The sequence below is a fragment of the Cibotium barometz genome, chromosome 16 (genome assembly GCF_041138505.1).
Source record: "Cibotium barometz isolate CiBa-2024 chromosome 16, ASM4113850v1, whole genome shotgun sequence".
In the NCBI taxonomy this organism is placed as follows: Eukaryota; Viridiplantae; Streptophyta; class Polypodiopsida; order Cyatheales; family Cibotiaceae; genus Cibotium; species Cibotium barometz.
The window spans coordinates 27,563,863-27,581,513 of record NC_141061.1 but is presented as its reverse complement, the minus strand read 5'-3'; the positions used below and the strand labels follow the sequence as shown (position 1 = coordinate 27,581,513).

Genomic DNA, 17,651 nt, shown 5'->3' with positions numbered 1-17,651 from the left:
TTTTCTTTGAATGTGGTGATCAAGGCCATTAGATGTTTAAATATACCAATAAAGCTTCTTTCTAAAAACTAAGCCAAAGCCAAAGATAAAAGAAAAAGTTGCAACCTTGGAAGACCTAACCATTGAGGAGAATAAAGAAGAAGATATGCATAGAGATTTTTTGTGTGCTTTTGTTGTGATTGATTTGGGGAAAGAACATACACAAGCTTTAATTTTTGCTACAATTGATTCGGAGAAAGCACATAAACAAGCTTGATTTTTTATGGCAAATGAAATTTTGGTCAAAATTTTGAATAGCCAATAGATTGAGGTAGTAGCCATTGCTTTATATTGAGACTTTGAATCTAAAAATAGGTGAAAAGTCTAAATAGTACGTAGAGATGACAAATGAAAGGAGGAAATTCATTGAATCCCTAGATTTCAAATTAGGTGATATATATTCCAAGGTCGATTTTTACTTTTTTTGATTTGGGATAATGTGATGCTACTTTAGTTAAAGTGGTTACATAGTGATAGATTGCCAATCTAGGATAATATCTCTTAGAGAGGACTTGAATAGTGGACAATTATAGAGTAAGCTAGGACATCCATGATGGGTTAAGGCTTGCTACCAAACAAATCACCAAGCCTTGACCTATAGAGTAGACTACTCCCTTCTCTCCTAGCATTTTGCCACTACTTGTCATTTCTCATTGTCCTCTCCTTCTACGTTTGCATTGCGAGTCTCCTCACCCCTATAAACAAAGTGCTTGAAGTCTTTCTATTGCATGCCTTCACTCAACATAGTACCTGCCTTCAGTAGAGCTACTTTGCTAGTTTACCCTCGTTACTATTACATGCCTTCACTCAACATAGTATCTACCTTGAGTAGAGCTACTTTGCTAGTTTCCCCTACTTAGTATTTTTGCCAATTCATATTTTGTTCTTAATTTCTAGAACATTCAACTTTAAAGAAGAGGAAATCTATAAAATTGCTTTTCAAACTCATTATGGGCACTATGAATTTATCATCTTAACTTTTGTGTTGACAAAATTTACATGCTACATTTAATAATTTCAAGAGTACTTAGATGATTTCATTATTGGGTTTTTTAATTACATTTCTTTCTACTCTAAGGATGAAAAAACTGAAGTTTCACTAAGAAAAGCATTAAAGAGTGAACAAGTTACATTATTAAGAGTCAACAAGCTATACACTAAGATTTCTAAGTGCTTCTTTGCTCTACAGATCGCATTGTTTACTTGGGACGTATGATATCCAAGAATGGAATATACGCATGGATCTCAAAATGGTAAATGCAACCTTGGAATGGCCAACTCCCAAAACTATTGAGATGTCAAAAGTTTTTTTGGCATAGATCCTTTTTTATATATAGGAAAAGTAGGATTATTATTAGCCCAATTGCAAAATCAAAGAAGGCATATTAGAGATTTCTCTAAGATAGTCCCTTGATAGATTTGACAAAAAGAGAGTCCGTATTTACATGGGTTTATAAATGCCAGAAAGCTTTTAAAGCTATCAAGGGGAAAACAACCAAGAATCGCAACTTAAATATGCTTGAGATTGGTAAATCATGTTTGTAGTAATATGTGATGGCACATGGAATCATGTTTGTAGGTGATGCCACATGGATCATTTGCTTGGAGAGTGGTGACTTATGAATCCTTAAAATTTGAAGATATTGAATTAAAGTAGCTAACACATAATTTAGAATTAGCTACAGGTCTTGATGTGAAACATTCAAGGCACTTCTTATTAGGAATGAAGTTTAAGTTAAGAATTAATCATCAAAGCTTGAAGTATAAACTCTTTCTAAACAACCCCACCAAAGAAAGTGGATGGAGTTGTTATGTGATTATGAGTTTGATATCAAGTATCTCATGGGGAAAGAGAAGAAAGTGGTAGATACTTTTAGTAGAAGACCTCTTTGTTCTACAATTACCGTATAGCAAGATTGATTCATGCATGAGATTAGGAGTACTTTAGGAAGCAGTGATATATCATTTTCTAAAGGCAAGGACAAATTGCTGAGAAGTAGATTATTGATGATAATCTCTATTTTAAGCAAATTAATGGAATCAAGATCTCAAATCAACCTTAAAAAAGACTTTAGCAGTAGATAATTAGACCAAGGAATCATTGATATAGGGTAAAGGATACTACTTGGTCTCTTTTATAGTCCACACAAGGATAACACCTTTCTTCTTACAATAACATAAGCGTAGAAGATGCTCTCTGCCTTTTGAAGCCCCTTTTAACAAATTATCAAGATGGAGCTTCAATTTGGCATAATCTTGAACACTAAATATTTATAAAGCTTTCACGTAAGAGATTGCACTTAGTGTGATCTCTATTACATGATTCAATGACCTAGGTATTACATTTAGTGTGATCTCTATTACATGATTCAATGACCTAGGTATTACATTTAGTGTGATCTCTCTAGGTATTACATTTAGTGTGATCTCTCTATTACATGATTCAATGACCTAGGTATTACATTTAGTGTGATCTCCATTACATGATTCGATGGCCTAAGAGGGGCAATTATAGGACGACCTCTCAGACAACTCCTCTAGCAACTTCTTTGCATAAGATGATTACTATCATCTTATGCAAAGGGTTTCTTCATAAGATATTACTATCATCTCCTGCAAAGGGTTTCTTCATCTCCTGTATTAGGATTGTATAATAACCTTGCCTACTTTTTGAAATTAGATTCAAAGTAACAAATCTCAAACTTTTTACGTTGAGACTCTACCTACTATTGTCCACTATTCAAGTCCTCTCCAAGAGATATGCTATTGTTCACTATTCAAGTCCTCTCTACCTACTATTGTCCACTATTCAAGTCATCTCCAAGAGATATGCTAGATTGACAATCTATCACAGTCCACTTACTATGATAACCTTAACTAATTTTTGAAATTAAATCTCAAACTTTTTACATTGAGACCCTACAACTTTTGTATCGTGAAGGTCATCACGAGACACAAACTTGCTTGGTGAGGGACTAACCATGGGTGGCAACCCGCCATCACCATATTGTTCTCCCCACCCATATGGTAACACTTTGGAAGTGCGCATTGGCATTTATAGATCCATCTTCGTTTGTGTGGGTTATTCAAATGCTAGAAATTTTGAACATTCTAATTGTTGCTAATGTGCATGATCTTTACAAGCTTGAAAATTTAAACATTCCACTTGTTGATGTGTCTGATTTATATATCCATCTTCGTTTGTGAGGGTTATTCAAATGCCATTTCTTGGAGCCTTTGGCTACCATAGGCCTTTGGCTACCATAGGCCTATGAAAGGTTTATTCCATCCTCTTGGTGTGAGTTTAAACCACTTAGGCATCATGGTTAGCAAGCTCGATTTCAAGCTTCTATGGTGATTTGTCCGATATCTCAGCTAAGTCTCACTCCATTACATTTATGAGTGTTCATACATCTAGGACTACCTAACTTCATAGAGATCATAGCTTGGCATTAGATGATCTCGTGGGTCAATTGTCAATTAGTGATGCAATCGGGTCAACCTCTGATGATTAAAGTGGGATGACGCTGGACGGCGGGGAATGGAAGAGCACGGGCGTCTAGGGTCACCCGATGGACATCCATCGAGTCAACCCTGATGAAGAAAGGGGGGTGACCCTCAAGGCGGGGAATAGTAGAGCATGATCATCAGGGGTGACCCGATGGGCGGGGAATGGGAGAGCATGGGCGTCTAGGGTCATCCCACTTCAATCAAGAGGGCTTGGGTCTATGAGAATCATCTTGGTGCACAAGTCGGGAGAGCGACCTTGGTCAATTCTTCATAATAGTCGTGATCTGTCAGGGGATGATGGAAGTGGGATGACGCTAGGTGCCCATGTTTGGCATAGCTGCCCGCCTTGAGTCCATGCTTCCATCATTAGGGCCTGACCTTGATGATGAAAGTGGGATGACCCTCCATTCCGTCCACTCTTTCCTTTTTGGTGGCCTATATTAGTTTACAACAAAGGACTTGTGGAGGCTGTGGGGCAGCTAGTGGCTACAGAGCTGTGCTGTAGGAAACTCTATCTGCAAGTATGAACAACTGACGGGCGGTCACACGTGTGAGCGGGCTGCTGTGTGCTGCTGCATAAGACAGCAGCTGCATTGTTGCAAACAAGGAAGCATGGAGTATCTACTAGTTGAACGTGCCATGCTGCACCGTATGCCAGTGCTCACTCGACTTCCTCTTCCGCCCTTCTCCTCCTCCTCCTCCTCCTCCTCAGCTGCATTTCGAATCGCCCACCGCCTCCAAAGAGCACCCTGCCGCGCCTCTTCTTCTCAGGCTCCCATCTCTCTTGCCACCACTGCAGAAAGAGAACACCAGCTATTGGAAACCCTCAGCCACGGGTCCAGCAAAAACACACCAATAACTTCCCACCACTCTCTACTACCATCACCAACGTCATCAACATCACCACCATCACCACCATCACCTTCAGCACCATCATCACTATCATCAGATAGAGATGGTTTGCCCATCGGTAGCAGGTTTTTGGATTGCTGTGAGCCGGGAGAGAGGCTTAAAGTAGGAGTTCTGCTGAGCGGTGGCGTTGATAGCAGCGTCGCTTTGAGGCTGTTGCTGGCCGCAGGGCATTCCTGCACGGCTTTCTACCTTAAAATATGGTTCCAGGTGACCCTTCTTGCTTGCTTGGTCGGTATGTTTCAGTTTTTTCATGTATAGAAAGGGATATACCATGCATGTATGTATGCACTGTGTATATATGTATGTGTATGTGTGTGCTGTGTATATATGTATGTGTATGTGTGTGCTGTGTATATATTCATGTATGTATATACGTATGTATTCATTTTTTTTTTGGTGTGTATGTGTGTGTGTGTAATTTGCTCAATTAATGATTTCTGTATCACCTTCACTGTGTTTTTTTCCCCCCCCAAAATGTGTAGGAAGATCTTGAAATTTTTTTTTTCCCCAAATTGTGTAGGAAGATTTTGAAAATTTTTGGTCATCTTGCCCGTGGGACGAAGATTTGAAGTTTGCACAGGCTGTTTGTGATGAGGTATCCTTTCTTTGGCATCATGCTCTCCCTTTGCTAATCATGATCCGATATTCGAGAGGTGCACGGGAGTAATTTAATGATAATTATCACCGTTCTTAAGCTACTATTCAACGATCAATATTAGATCTTGCTTTCTAACCAGCATCCAAAGATTTCCAGTCTCATCTGCTCTGCTTTTTATTTTATACTTATGTAAATAGACTTCTTTATTATCTTGTACCACCATGTTGAGATACACTTTTTAGGGTGTAGTGCTTTCACATTGCATATATGTTTTTTTTTTTTTTTTCAGGTAGGTGTGGAGCTCCATGTTGTCCAGATGACGGAGGAATATTGGAAAAATGTGGTAATGTTTACGCTCGCCTTTTCTTTCGCTTCTGTCTATTTCCAACTCTTATCAAAATGTTCAAGATAACAGTAAAAGGAATCAAAACTTTAAGATATGGAAAATCATGTGAATTGTGGAGTTAATAAGTCTGGCCAATTAATGTTGAGGTGAGAGGCCCCTTAGAGACACTTTTTCCAGGCTTTTTTTGGCATCTCCTAAAGGCATACAGGGCTGCCTTTAGGCATCTTTCTACTCTATAAGAGGTTTGCTTATGAGTTATCTTCCTAAAAGGTTGTCGAAAGAGTCCTGGAAGCTAAGAAGAGTCATTGAGGAGTTTTCTTCCAAAAAGATTGATGATGAAATATTCCTGGAAGTACATTGCTGTTCAGCTGGGCTGTCTTTCATTTCTGACTCTTTCCTGGTCATATATCGATGAGGTGGCTGCTTTTATCAAGAGGCTAGGAAGTCTGTTTCTTTTTTGGGGCAGTCCTACATTGCTATTCTACTTTACATTATTATGTTGATTTCCTTCTCACCGGTAATGCTTTTGAAGCAATTGGGTTGAACCTTCCTGTGAGTCAATGGATCTCAAATAGACCTCAGCAAGACCAAGGTGGTGCCCTTTCATCTCTCTAGGGTGGGAATGAACATTATGCATGCACAGGGGAAGTAATGGAGGTGGGGACTCTTACACATACCTGGGGATAATTTTATTGTAATGGATGAGGTTCTCCTGCACAGTCAAAGAGACAATGTCTCTGGGCTTATTTGAGGGTTCATAGACAAAAAGAAAGTTGTTTGGAAGTTGATACAGGGGAAGTAATCGAGGTGGTGGACTCTTACACATACCTGGGGATGATTTTATTGTAATGGATGAGGTTCCCGTGCACAGTCGAAGAGACAATGTCTCTGGGCTTATTTCAGGGTTCATAGACAAAAAGAAAGTTGTTTGAAAGTTGGCTCCATGGTCTGTCTTGCAGGTATGTATGGGGAAGTTTTCTAGGAATATGAAGGATCGGGGTAGGATTGAGAGGTTGTAGATTACACATTTTTAGGTATCACAAATACGGAAGCGTGTACACAGAAAATCTCATCCCATACATAACATCATGGGATGACACATAAGCATGTGACAATACATAAGCATGCTTTGAAACCACTGAAACAGCAATATGAAAACTTGCACAAAACAAGCACTAGGGGCTGAAGTTGGCCCCCCCCCCCTCCCCCCCCCACGTTTCTTTATGACTAATAGAGTAGGTCAGTTCAAGAGAACGGGTGTCAGAGAGTAAACACTCTACAGACTGGCACCAGATACATCTAGAATATGATGAAAACAAGTAAAACAGTTGCCTGAGATCTCAATCTCAGCCTTCCAAGAGTTCCCCAGGCACAACCATACTCTAGTACATGATCACACCCTCTAGCAGTAGTGCTGTCGCAAATAACCAGCCATGAAAACCCTAGCTCTGGCCACCCGAAGGTTCCACCCTTGGAGCTACAGGCTTCATGTAGGTTTAGATGCTGTTTGCCTTCGAATTCGTCGCGAAGAACGTTGCTAATTTGGACTGAACAGCTCAGTTTTCAGCCCACAAACATGCTGTATAGGTCACCCAAGAGATGAGATGGATGCCCTGTTATTTGCCTTGCACCCAGAGTCTTTGGAGCATCAAAACACAGCCTGAATACTGCTGTACAGCAGTTGACCAACCTTGTAGAAGAGCCAGGAGTAGTCGCCTGCTTCAAGAGAGAGGAGGAAGAATTGCTTTTATCTATAGCAACTCTGGAGGTAAGCAATTAGCTATATATCAGCCTTGGTAGGAGTCGACCAGCCCTTAGAGCTGTTGTGCATGCCAAACTAACACCTGTGTGAAGCCCTAGAGTGTTCCACACCCAAAAACAGCTGGAAAGGAGGCGCCTAGTTGCTTTTGGCCTCTCCCTCCCAGAATAGCAACTCGTGGAGCTATTATTGCTTGATAGGCTGCCCACTTTGAGTAATAGCCAAGTTTCATTAAAAACTGGTCCACTTGATGTGAACACTTTATAAACTGATCGCCCAAACTTAAGTATATGTGAACACTTTATAATTTGTCCGCCCAAATTTAATGTGAACACTTGCACTCATAAACCTTAGTATAATAAAATATAAGTTGTAAATTGAGTATAGGGTCACTTACCATATGCAAAACACATAAGACCACCGCCTCAGCCCCAAGCAGGTGTGCACATGCGTCCACAGGGTTTCCAGGTGTCCCTGGAGCCCATGGACAGTCACAAGCAGAAATACCTAGCATTGTCCAGGCAGCTAAGACAAGTCATTCATGTATGTCAGAACACACACAAATGCTTTATATGCACAATATATATTATGGATTCCATCTCCCAACTTATTTATCTTGTATTGAACCTGTCTTGGGCACTGCCCATATAGGTACAAAGAATGCTCACCAGGGTGTCACCCTTCCATGAGACTTCATCAGCATGCTAGGAACTCTCACTAGGGTATCCACACTTCCATGAAGCCCTTCCACATGTACTGAGTCATGCTAGGAACTCACACCAGGATATCAATCCTTCCATGGAGCCCTTCGACATGTAACAAATCATGCTAGGAGCTCACACCAGGATTTCAATTCTTACATGGAGTTTTTCCACATGTATCAAATCATGCCAGGAGCTCACACCAGGATCTCAATCCTTCCATGGAGTCATGTCACATGTACTAAACCATGCCTGGAACACACACCGGGGTCTATACCTACCTTTCCATGGTGTTCCTCCACATGTGTGTAGTAAAAAATATGACATTCTCCCCGACTTCTAATCAGTTGTCTACAACTAAAAAGCGGCCCAATAAACCTATAAAAGATTTGGATAATCCTTGAAGCAGTCTTCATCTACCCATTTCACATCCAGAGCAGGGTAGTTCTTAAACTTCACAAGGAACCTGCGGATAAGCCTGCCACCAACAGCTCTCGGTTTCTTATGAAACATAATCTGTTCCGGTTGAAGCACTTCTTCAAGCCCATTGATTTCGGGTTGGTCCTCAATAACCGGCTCAAGTGGTTCAGGACCCACATTTCTTGAGGAGGCTAACATGAAAAGCATTATGTATGTGCTAGTGCTTAGGCAAAGGAAGCCTGAAAGCCACCTCATTAATCCGTTCCAACACTTGGAATGGCCCATAGTACCTGGGAGACAACTTTGGGCACTTGCCTTGCCGGGTTGCTTCCAAAGGCGTGCCTTCTCAAACTTGAGAAGCACCCAATCACTCTCTTTGAAATCTCTACGTCTGCGATGCTTATTTGCAGCTTTCTTATGTTTTTCCTGAGTTCTTTGTATGGTTGTCCGTACTTGTGAGAAAGCTTTATCCAAATCTCTAACATACTCATCCGCAGCAAAGATTTCATCCTTCATGCGAAGGATAGGTGGAAGCACCGCCGTGCCATAAACAATCTCAAAAGGTGCTTTCCCAGTGGAGATGTGCACGGTATTGTTATACTCAAACTCCACAAGAGGCAAGTACTTCTCCCAATTTGATTTTCGCTCAGCTGCATAGCATTTGAGCAAATCAATGAAAGAAAGAGCATCACAGGTTGTAGGTCCAAGGCACAAATTGTAGAAGGCTAGAAACAATTGATTATTGTTGAAAATGAGCACGAGGGAAGCCTATAGGTGCTTACAAGTACAAGAGCCAGTTGCTACAATCAATGACATATGCAAGAATGAGATGAAAAGTGAGGGGAAGGGAGAGAATCCTTATATATCCCTCCAAAGAGCTGGTCGGCCAGTTGTAGCAGGCCGACAATTGTCCAGTAGCATAAAATGCTATAAAATGCCTAAAAAATGGTAGAAAAGGCCTAAATAATATCTGCTAAATATGCTAATGCAGGGTTCCATAAAATGACTAGTACAAGCATGAAAAAAGGTGATGTAGACCCTCTGGAGATGATATATTCCAACACCTCCTCTTCTGCGCCAGAGGGGCTGTGAGGATTATGTTGTTAATCCCTCATATTGTGTACTAATTACTACTTAAGTACTTAACTTAAAGAACAAGAGACTTCAGGAGAACACTTGAGAGAAGCTTGAATTGACTTGTATTAAACTGAGTACAATAGGTCTCTTATATACCAGATGAAAAGACACATTTGAAGAGGCATGTCCTTTGACCAAAGGACATGACCTTAGACGAAAGGATACAACTTTAGGCTAAGGGATGTGTCTATTCGATGTAGAGGCACAACCATTCATCAAGGGATACAACCATTCGTCGAAGGGATGTGGCTATTCGATAAAGAGGTACATCCTTTGGCGAAGAGTCGCAACCAGTCGAGGGTAGGGGTTCCCTCGGCTGGTTACTCTTTGCATCTGCAACAGGAATACATACGTCACAATTGTGACATTCCCTCCCATTTAAAATAAAACCCATGTGTCAAATGATAGACATCCGTTTGTCAAAGAACTCCTGAAGAAGATTAGGGTACTGCTGCATTTCTTCATCTGTTTGCCAAGTGGAACCAGACTCATCCAAATCCATCCACTTCACAAGAAATTCTGTAGTCAACTTTCTTCTTGTTTCCTTCTGTCGCACGTCAAGAATTACTTCCGGAACAAGGATAATATGGTCATCTTCAATTTCTGGTACATATGAAGATAAGTCTGGAATAGGCGAATCTCCTTGAACATATTGTTTGAGCCAAGAAATGTGAAAAGTCGGATGAATCTTTCCCCATGAAGGTGGAAGTTCCAACTTGTAATTGACAACTGAATTTTTCTTAAGAATCTTAAAAGGCCCATAGAAGCGAGGTCGTAACTTTGGAAAAACTGACTTCACTGTTTTGTAGCGGTGAGGTGCCACATATAACAAGACCAAATCTCCTCCTTGAAAATCTGCATGTCGACGATGCTTGTTGGCCTGTTTTTGATATTTTTGTTGCACATGGACCAATTTATCTCGAACTTGCACCAGCACATCTTGCATCTCCTGAACCAACTGATCTGCCAACGCCACTTTGTGTTGTAAAACAAAGTTTGTAGGCACAAGAGGAGTATGCTCATATGCTGCTTGAAATGGAGTTAATCCAATTGTTGAATGATGGGAATTATTATAAGCAAATTCCACGAGTGGCAAATAATCTTCCCATGATGCCAAACGGAATTGAATGTAATGTCGAATCATTTCTTCCAAAATTTGATTGACTCTTTCAGTCTGTCCATCTGTTTGAGGATGATAGGCTGAACTGAACAACAAATTCGTGCCAAGAGATTTGAACAAAGACGACCAAAAATGTCCAGTGAACTTTGGATCTCGGATTATGTTGTTAATCCCTCATATTTTGTACTAATTACTACTTAAGTACTTAACTTAAAGAACAAGAGACTTCAGGAGAACACTTGAGAGAAGCTTGAATTGACTTGTATTAAACTGAGTACAATAGGTCTCTTATATAGGAGATGAAGAGACACATTTGAAGAGGCACGTCCTTTGACGAAAGGACATGACCTTAGACGAAAGGTCACAACTTTAGGCTAAGGGATGTGTCTATTCGATGTAGAGGCACAACCATTCATCAAGGGATACAACCATTCGTCGAAGGGATGTGGCTATTCGATGAAGAGGTACATCCTTTGGCGAAGAGTCGCAACCAGTCGAGGGTAGGGGTTCCCTTGGCTGGTTACTCTTAAACTCTTTGCATCTGCAACAGAATCATCAATGAAGAGAGGATCTGATACATACAGGGGCGGTTGAATACCAGCACGTTGAAGTAACACGTCAAACTCCAAAGTAGCTCTCGGAAGTGGTTTGGTGTTGAGATCAACCACATTGTCCTTGGTAGAACAGTAGGCCAACCGAAGAAGTCCCAACTCGATCCAATCACGTACAAAATGATAATGCACTTCAATATGCTTGGATCGTCCCCGTATCATAGAATTCTGAGCTAGAGCAATAGCACACTAAGAATTCGAGAAGATGGTAACCGGGGAAGTGTCGGCCCATCACAAATGCTCGAGAATCTGATGAATCCAAAGTGCCTCAGTGGAGGAGAGAAGATAGGATTTATACTCAGCCTCGGTGGAAGAAGCAGAAACAGTCCTCTGCTTTTGAGACTTCCAAGAAACCAATCCTGTACCAAGCATGAAGCAACATCCAGATGTAGACCTCCGAGTATCAATGTAGCTTGCCCAATCAAAATCTGTGAAACCAACCAAATCAGCACCACTGGAATAGGTGATGCCATAATCTGAAGTACCTCGAAGATAACGAAGAACTCTCAAGGCTGCCTGCCAATGAGACCTTCGAGCGGCTGATGAGAACTGGTTGAGAACACTCTTAGCATAGGAGATATCTGGACGGGTGTTGGCAAGGTAAAGCAATGAGCCAACAAAATGCCGGTACTCTGTGGAATCCACCAAGGGTGTATCATCCTCCTTGGATAACTTGGCATTGGGATCTATGGGACAAGAGAAAGGTGTATAATCTGACAACCCATAAAGTGAGAGCAGCTTCTTCACATACTTCTGCTGAGAAATGAAGATACAATCATCTTTCTGCCAAACCTCCAGACCAAGAAAATAATAAAGAAGGCCAAGATCAGTCATCTCAAATGTCCCTATGAAAGATTGGATTGAACCTGTGTGACCAACTTAGTATCTGAGCTAGAAAGGATGAGGTCATCAACATACAAAACAATGACACAAATATCCCCATTAGGAAGACGCACATAGAGATTGCTGTCAGCATATGCCCTCTCAAAGCTAAGAGATAACAAGAAGACATCAATCTTTTGATACTAGGCACGCGGGGCCTGTTTGAGAGCATAAAGAGTCTTCTTTAGAAGATACACATGGGTGTCATGTCCTTGAATCACAAACCCAGAAGGCTGCTCAACATAAACTTCCTCCTCTAAATCTCCATTTAGAAAAGCGGCTTTGACATCCATCTGGAACACGGGCCATCTGAAGTCTGCAGCCAGAGCCAAAACAATCCTGATGGTGGTATACCTGGTTGTAGGAGAAAATTTCTCATCAAAGTCTTCACTTGCCTTTTGAGCATATCCTTGAGCAACAAGGCGGGCTTTGTACTTATCCAAAGTACCATCTGCATGGAACTTGACTTTGAAAATCCATTTCACACCAATCACATGACGATGTAAAGGCCGTGGCACCAAAGACCAAGGGTGATTCCTCTCAATAGAGGACATCTCTGCTTCCATGGCTTGCCGCCATTGCGGCTGTGAAAGAGCCTCCTCTGGACTCTCAGGCTCATCGATCTCTTGGAGAGAACTCATGAGAGCGTAATTCACTGTGTGATGAGATGTGGAAGCCCGAGATGAATGGCAAGGTCCAGGGGTGGTGGTAGAGATTTGGTTATGGAGCTATGCATCAATGAGACCAGAATCTCTAAAGAGTTGCCGAACTCACCGAGGTAGGCCAACCTTCCTCTCAAAGCGTGAAGAAGAAGAGGATCCAGTTGCAGTAGAGGACTCATCTGATGCTACTGGGAGAGGTGATGAAGTAAGCACTGGTGGGGGTAATCCCGGAGTCAAAGCAGTACTGGTAGAGGGATTGGGAGCTGCAGAAGCTTGTGCAACAGGAACTGGTGGGTGTAAAGTAGCAGTTGGCACCGGAGTTGCAACAGGAGGAGGATCTGTGAAAACAACATTTTACCTAGTCTTAAAAAGGGGATTTTCGGTTTTATTTGGGGATTTTGTGTCTTTGCTACTGGCCAACAGCTCTTAGGCTGACCAACCAGCAGTCCCCCACTGTATATATAGCCTTGCCTCATTATTCACCATGGTGTACCATGTCATTGATCACATCCGGTACCACTTCATATGCTGCTGCTGCTTCTGCTTCTGCCGTGCTCTACACCGCATAGCTTCATCATCCTCGCCTGACAGGACAACACCTCAGCGTTTTCTCATCTGGCCACATCACGGGACAGCAGCCTACTCTTTGCTACAGGCCACACAGTGGGACTGTCAAAATACGTAGCGGAGATGATAACCAAATCTGAGACCACAAGAGCAAGTAGAGTGCAGAAAATAGACAGCACAAGAGAAGGAGAGAGATAGGGTGTAACTCTTCCCTATACACAAGATCCCGAATATGAAAACAAAGATACAATGATGTGGGGGCCATGGGGCCATTTTATATGGCCCCATACATGCAGTCGGCCTGTGCAAGGGCAGCCGACTGGGCCTACATGTCCACGACCAGCCCCATCAAGCAGTTGGCCAGCTGGGCACAGTTGGCCAGCATGCAGGAGAGGTCGGGGACCAGTCGGCCAGCATCCAGATCCTCTGACCAGTAGTCGGCCAGCATCTGGATCAGCCAGGGTGCAAAAAACTGCCTCCCACACGTGGTAAAAATACGGAAATATGGGAAAAAAATACGAGTGAGGAAAAATGAGAAAACACCTACAAAGGGCGGGCACACCCACAACAGAGGCCCTGGTGTCTGATAAAGACAGGAGATGACTTCTAACACCCCCTCTCAGCTCCTGGTTGTGAAATCAACCCTAGGGAGCTGGAGTGCCGCCTAAGCGTAGCCTGAGGTAGAGACTTCGTGAAGAGGTCCGCCGCATTGTCCTCTGTTGAACAATAAAGTAGCAAGATGTCACCAACCAAAGATCTTCTCACGTACAAAGTGATACTGTATCTCTATGTGCTTGGTCCGAGCATGGAAGACCGGGTTCCGAGCAATAGCTATACAACTCTGGTTATCACACTGGATGACTGTGGGCTCCTTCTGTGGAAACCCAATCTCCCGTAGCAGCCTCCGTAGCCACACAACCTCGCAAGCAGTACCACAATCAGCCCGGTACTCTGCCTCTGTCGAAGATAGGGCAATAGTTGGCTGCCTCTTACTGCTCCAAGAAACTGCTCCTAAGCCGAGGGTAAACCTGTAACCTAAAGTAGATCTCCTCGTGTCTGGATCTCCTCCCCAATCTGAGTCACTCCAACCTTGGAGTCTAACTCCATTCCCTCCTGTGTAAAAGAGTCCTAGATCCTTCGTACTCTGCAGATACCGCAAGATCCGCAATCCTGCGTCCCAATGAGACTTCAATGGCGTCTGCATAAAAGAGCTCAACAGCCCCATGGAGAAGCTTAAGTCCAATCTGGTGTTCAGCAACCAGATCAATGAACCAACCAACTTTTGATACTGCGAGGCATCAACTGGCTCACAAGGATCATTAACAGTTAACTTTGTATTTGGGTCCATCGACGAAGTAATAGGCTTGTAGTTCTCCATCCCAAAGGCCTCAAGCAACTCATGAACATACCGGTGCTGAGAAACAAAAAACCCCTCTGGGTCTGCCAGATCTCCAATCCCAAAAAGAAGTGGAGTAAGCCTAGGTCGGTCATCTCAAAAACTCCTTTGACAAGGCAGCCTTCGTCATGCCAATGTGCTCCACATGACCGCCGGCGGTGAGAATGAGATCATCCACATAAAGGATGATAATCGTAACCATGCCGCGTTCCCGAAAGAGATACAGGTTGGGATCTGCAACCGATCTCTGAAAACGAGTCCGAACAAAGTCAATCTTCTGATTCCAAGCCCTGGGAGCCTGCTTAAGACCATACAAGGCCTTACGTAACCTGTAAACCATCCCTTCGATCATGGAACAACAAAGCCTAGAGGCTGCTCAACATACACCTCCTCTTGCAGGTTACCATTAAGGAACACAGATTTTACATCCATTTGATACACGGGCCACCTCTGAGAAGAAACAAGGGCTAGAACGGTCCGCATCGTGGTCATCCGTGCTGTCGGTGCAAAGGTATCCTCGTAGTCGATGCCTGGCTGTGCTGAGCATAACCTTTAGCCACAAGTCTGGCTTTGTGTTTATCCACCGACCCATCTGACACATATTTGGTCTTAAAGACCCATTTGACACCAATGACTGACTGTTTCGACGGCCTCGGTACCAACTCCCATGTGTTCTTCTTCTCGATGGCATCAAGTTCCACCTGCATGGCTTTCCTCCAAGTATCCTGTGAAAGGGCTTCCTTAATGGAAGTGGGCTCCTTGTTCCGCATAATACGAGACATCAAAGCATAGTTTACCTGAAGAAGCTCCGTTGTATTGCTTTTGTCGCGGACTCTGTGCGATCTTCGAGGGCCGTCCTTTGTGGTCCACTCGGAGGGTAACTCTGTGACACCTGACTCCCGAAGGGTGTCCATCAACCACGTGGGTACTCGAACAGATTGTGGAGCCTCCTGCCGTTACGGGGGCTCTACTCTAGCTGCGGGCTCAACCTCCTGTACTGACTGAGGTTGATCAACTAGAACAATGGTCTGGGAATCATCATCAGACTCTTCTGGATCTCCAAGAAGTGGTGGCTCCTCGACAGTGGATACTGGAACATGCTCATCAAAGACCCATCTTGCGGGATTTGGAGTCAAGCTTTCCCCTCTGCTTCTTCGGAATATGTACATACGCATCACTCCCAAAATACGGAAGTGGGAGACATGAGGTTTCCTGCCAAAGTATGCCTCAAACGGAGTCATATTAGGTACTGAAGTCGTTGGAGACCGGTTGAGGGTATGGACAGCCGTTGCCACAACCTCTCCCCAAAGTGGACGAGGAAGATCACGATGCTCCAGCATGGTCCTCGCCATCTCCACCACAGTCTTGTTTTTGCGTTCTACAACTCCATTCTCTGAAGGCGATCCTGTATTGGCGAGTTCCCTCTTGATGCCATGATCTGCACAAAATCTGAGAAATACATTCAAGGAGAATTCACCCCCTTTGTCAGTCCTGAGAGTCTTTACTTGCAATCCAGACTCTTTATCCACCATCACGTGCCAATCCTTGAACCGTGCAAAAGCTTGGTCCTTCTGTGATGAAAGAAAGTAGACCCACGTGAATCTAGTACAGTCATCAACAAGCAGCATGAAATAGAGAGATCCTCCCAATGATGGTGTCTGGTGAGGTCCACACAAGTCAACTCCAATGGTTTTGAAGCCCGCCTGGAAGCCTGCTTCGGAAAGGATTCCCTGTGCTGCTTACCACGTATGCAAGAACTGCAACGTCCTTGCTTGCTGCCAACATCTGGCAAGCCAACCACCATCTGGTCCCGGAAAGCTCGCTGCAGGGCATCCACATTTAAGTGGCCAAAACGAAAGTGCCACAGATCTCTGACCTGAGAACCTGCCAATGAGGAGGGTGGAGAGAGCTTGTAGATACCATTCTCCACACCGCCTTCCCAAACAACTTGGCGAGTCTCACGGTCCCGTAGAGCAACTGAATGCTCCTCAAATTCCACCCGAAAGCCAATCTTGCATACTTCATGCATTGACAGAAGATGAAAACCAAGAGCAGGGATGTAAAGAACACGGGAGGCATGCTTGCCCCCCTTGCCGTCGGGAATAATCTCCATCCAGCCCTCACTGTGTATCAGAATGGTGGAGTTGTCGCGCCAATGAAAATGCGACCTGACTGCTGTTTCAGATCCAAAAAGAAGTCACAGGACGAAGTCATGTGCCTGGAAGCACCACTGTCAAGAATCCATTCCCGGGTATCCTTTGCGGTGCAGCCAACTGCCTCCTCGCTCGAAGACGATGACGCATCGGAGTCCATCATCTCTAAGTGCACAAATGCAGGAGTCTTTGCAGCTGAGGCTGAAGAATCAGCACTCTTCCCAGTCCGCTTAGGACACTTCCTCCAATAGTGGCCTTTCTCGCCACAATCATTGCAGGACCGCTCGGCCTTCAGTTTCTCTCATTCTGTGTTAGGCTTCTTCTCAGAAGACTTCTCCGGTGAAGCCTTCCCTTTGCCCTTGTTGTTATTCCGGCCTTTCGGCCGTTGGCCAATTACTTGCGGTGTGCAGTTGAGGAAGATAAATGACCGGACCCTGGCGTTGACACGATCCCACATCTGTGCCTGTGCCTCGCAGTCCTTTCTCGTTGATAGTAACTCCCCTTCCTCTGCCTCCGGCCGTGGAACCCCGATAACGATGAAATCAGCAAGGTCGTATGACTCTAGCACAGATTCCATCATAACCTTCCAGATGCCGTAATTGTTCCCGTCCAACTGGCGGTCCACTGGGAACGTGGGGAGAGTTGGGATCTTCACATGCTTCTCAGCCAGCTCTAACAAATCTGCCATCGCGGGGATGTAACTGAAAAGGGTGGGTGGGTGGGAAAAAAAAACTTTAAACGTGCAAGTGGCTGTTCAGCAACTCAGCCCGCCTTCCTCTTGCTACTTCTCTTCCCGAACAGTCCCTAACAGTCCACCAATCAGCAACGCAACAATCCC

The 17,651-nt window shown here is 43.7% G+C and overlaps 1 protein-coding gene across 2 annotated transcripts in view; it reads left to right on the top strand.

The window, feature by feature from the left end:
* The first annotated feature begins 4,019 nt into the window (after nucleotides 1-4,019).
* LOC147630512 (tRNA (5-methylaminomethyl-2-thiouridylate)-methyltransferase) overlaps nucleotides 4,020-17,651 on the top strand; it is a 72,684-nt gene continuing 59,052 nt past the window's right edge. The window contains exons 1-3 of one of the 2 annotated variants that reach the window (XM_086810399.1): nucleotides 4,020-4,668; nucleotides 4,982-5,056; nucleotides 5,349-5,402. In XM_086810399.1, coding sequence (XP_086666525.1) covers nucleotides 4,162-4,668; nucleotides 4,982-5,056; nucleotides 5,349-5,402 — 636 coding nt within the window. In that variant the 5' untranslated portion in view covers nucleotides 4,020-4,161. The remainder of the gene's footprint in view (nucleotides 4,669-4,981; nucleotides 5,057-5,348; nucleotides 5,403-17,651) is intronic. The other variant, XM_086810400.1, reaches the window with a different exon arrangement.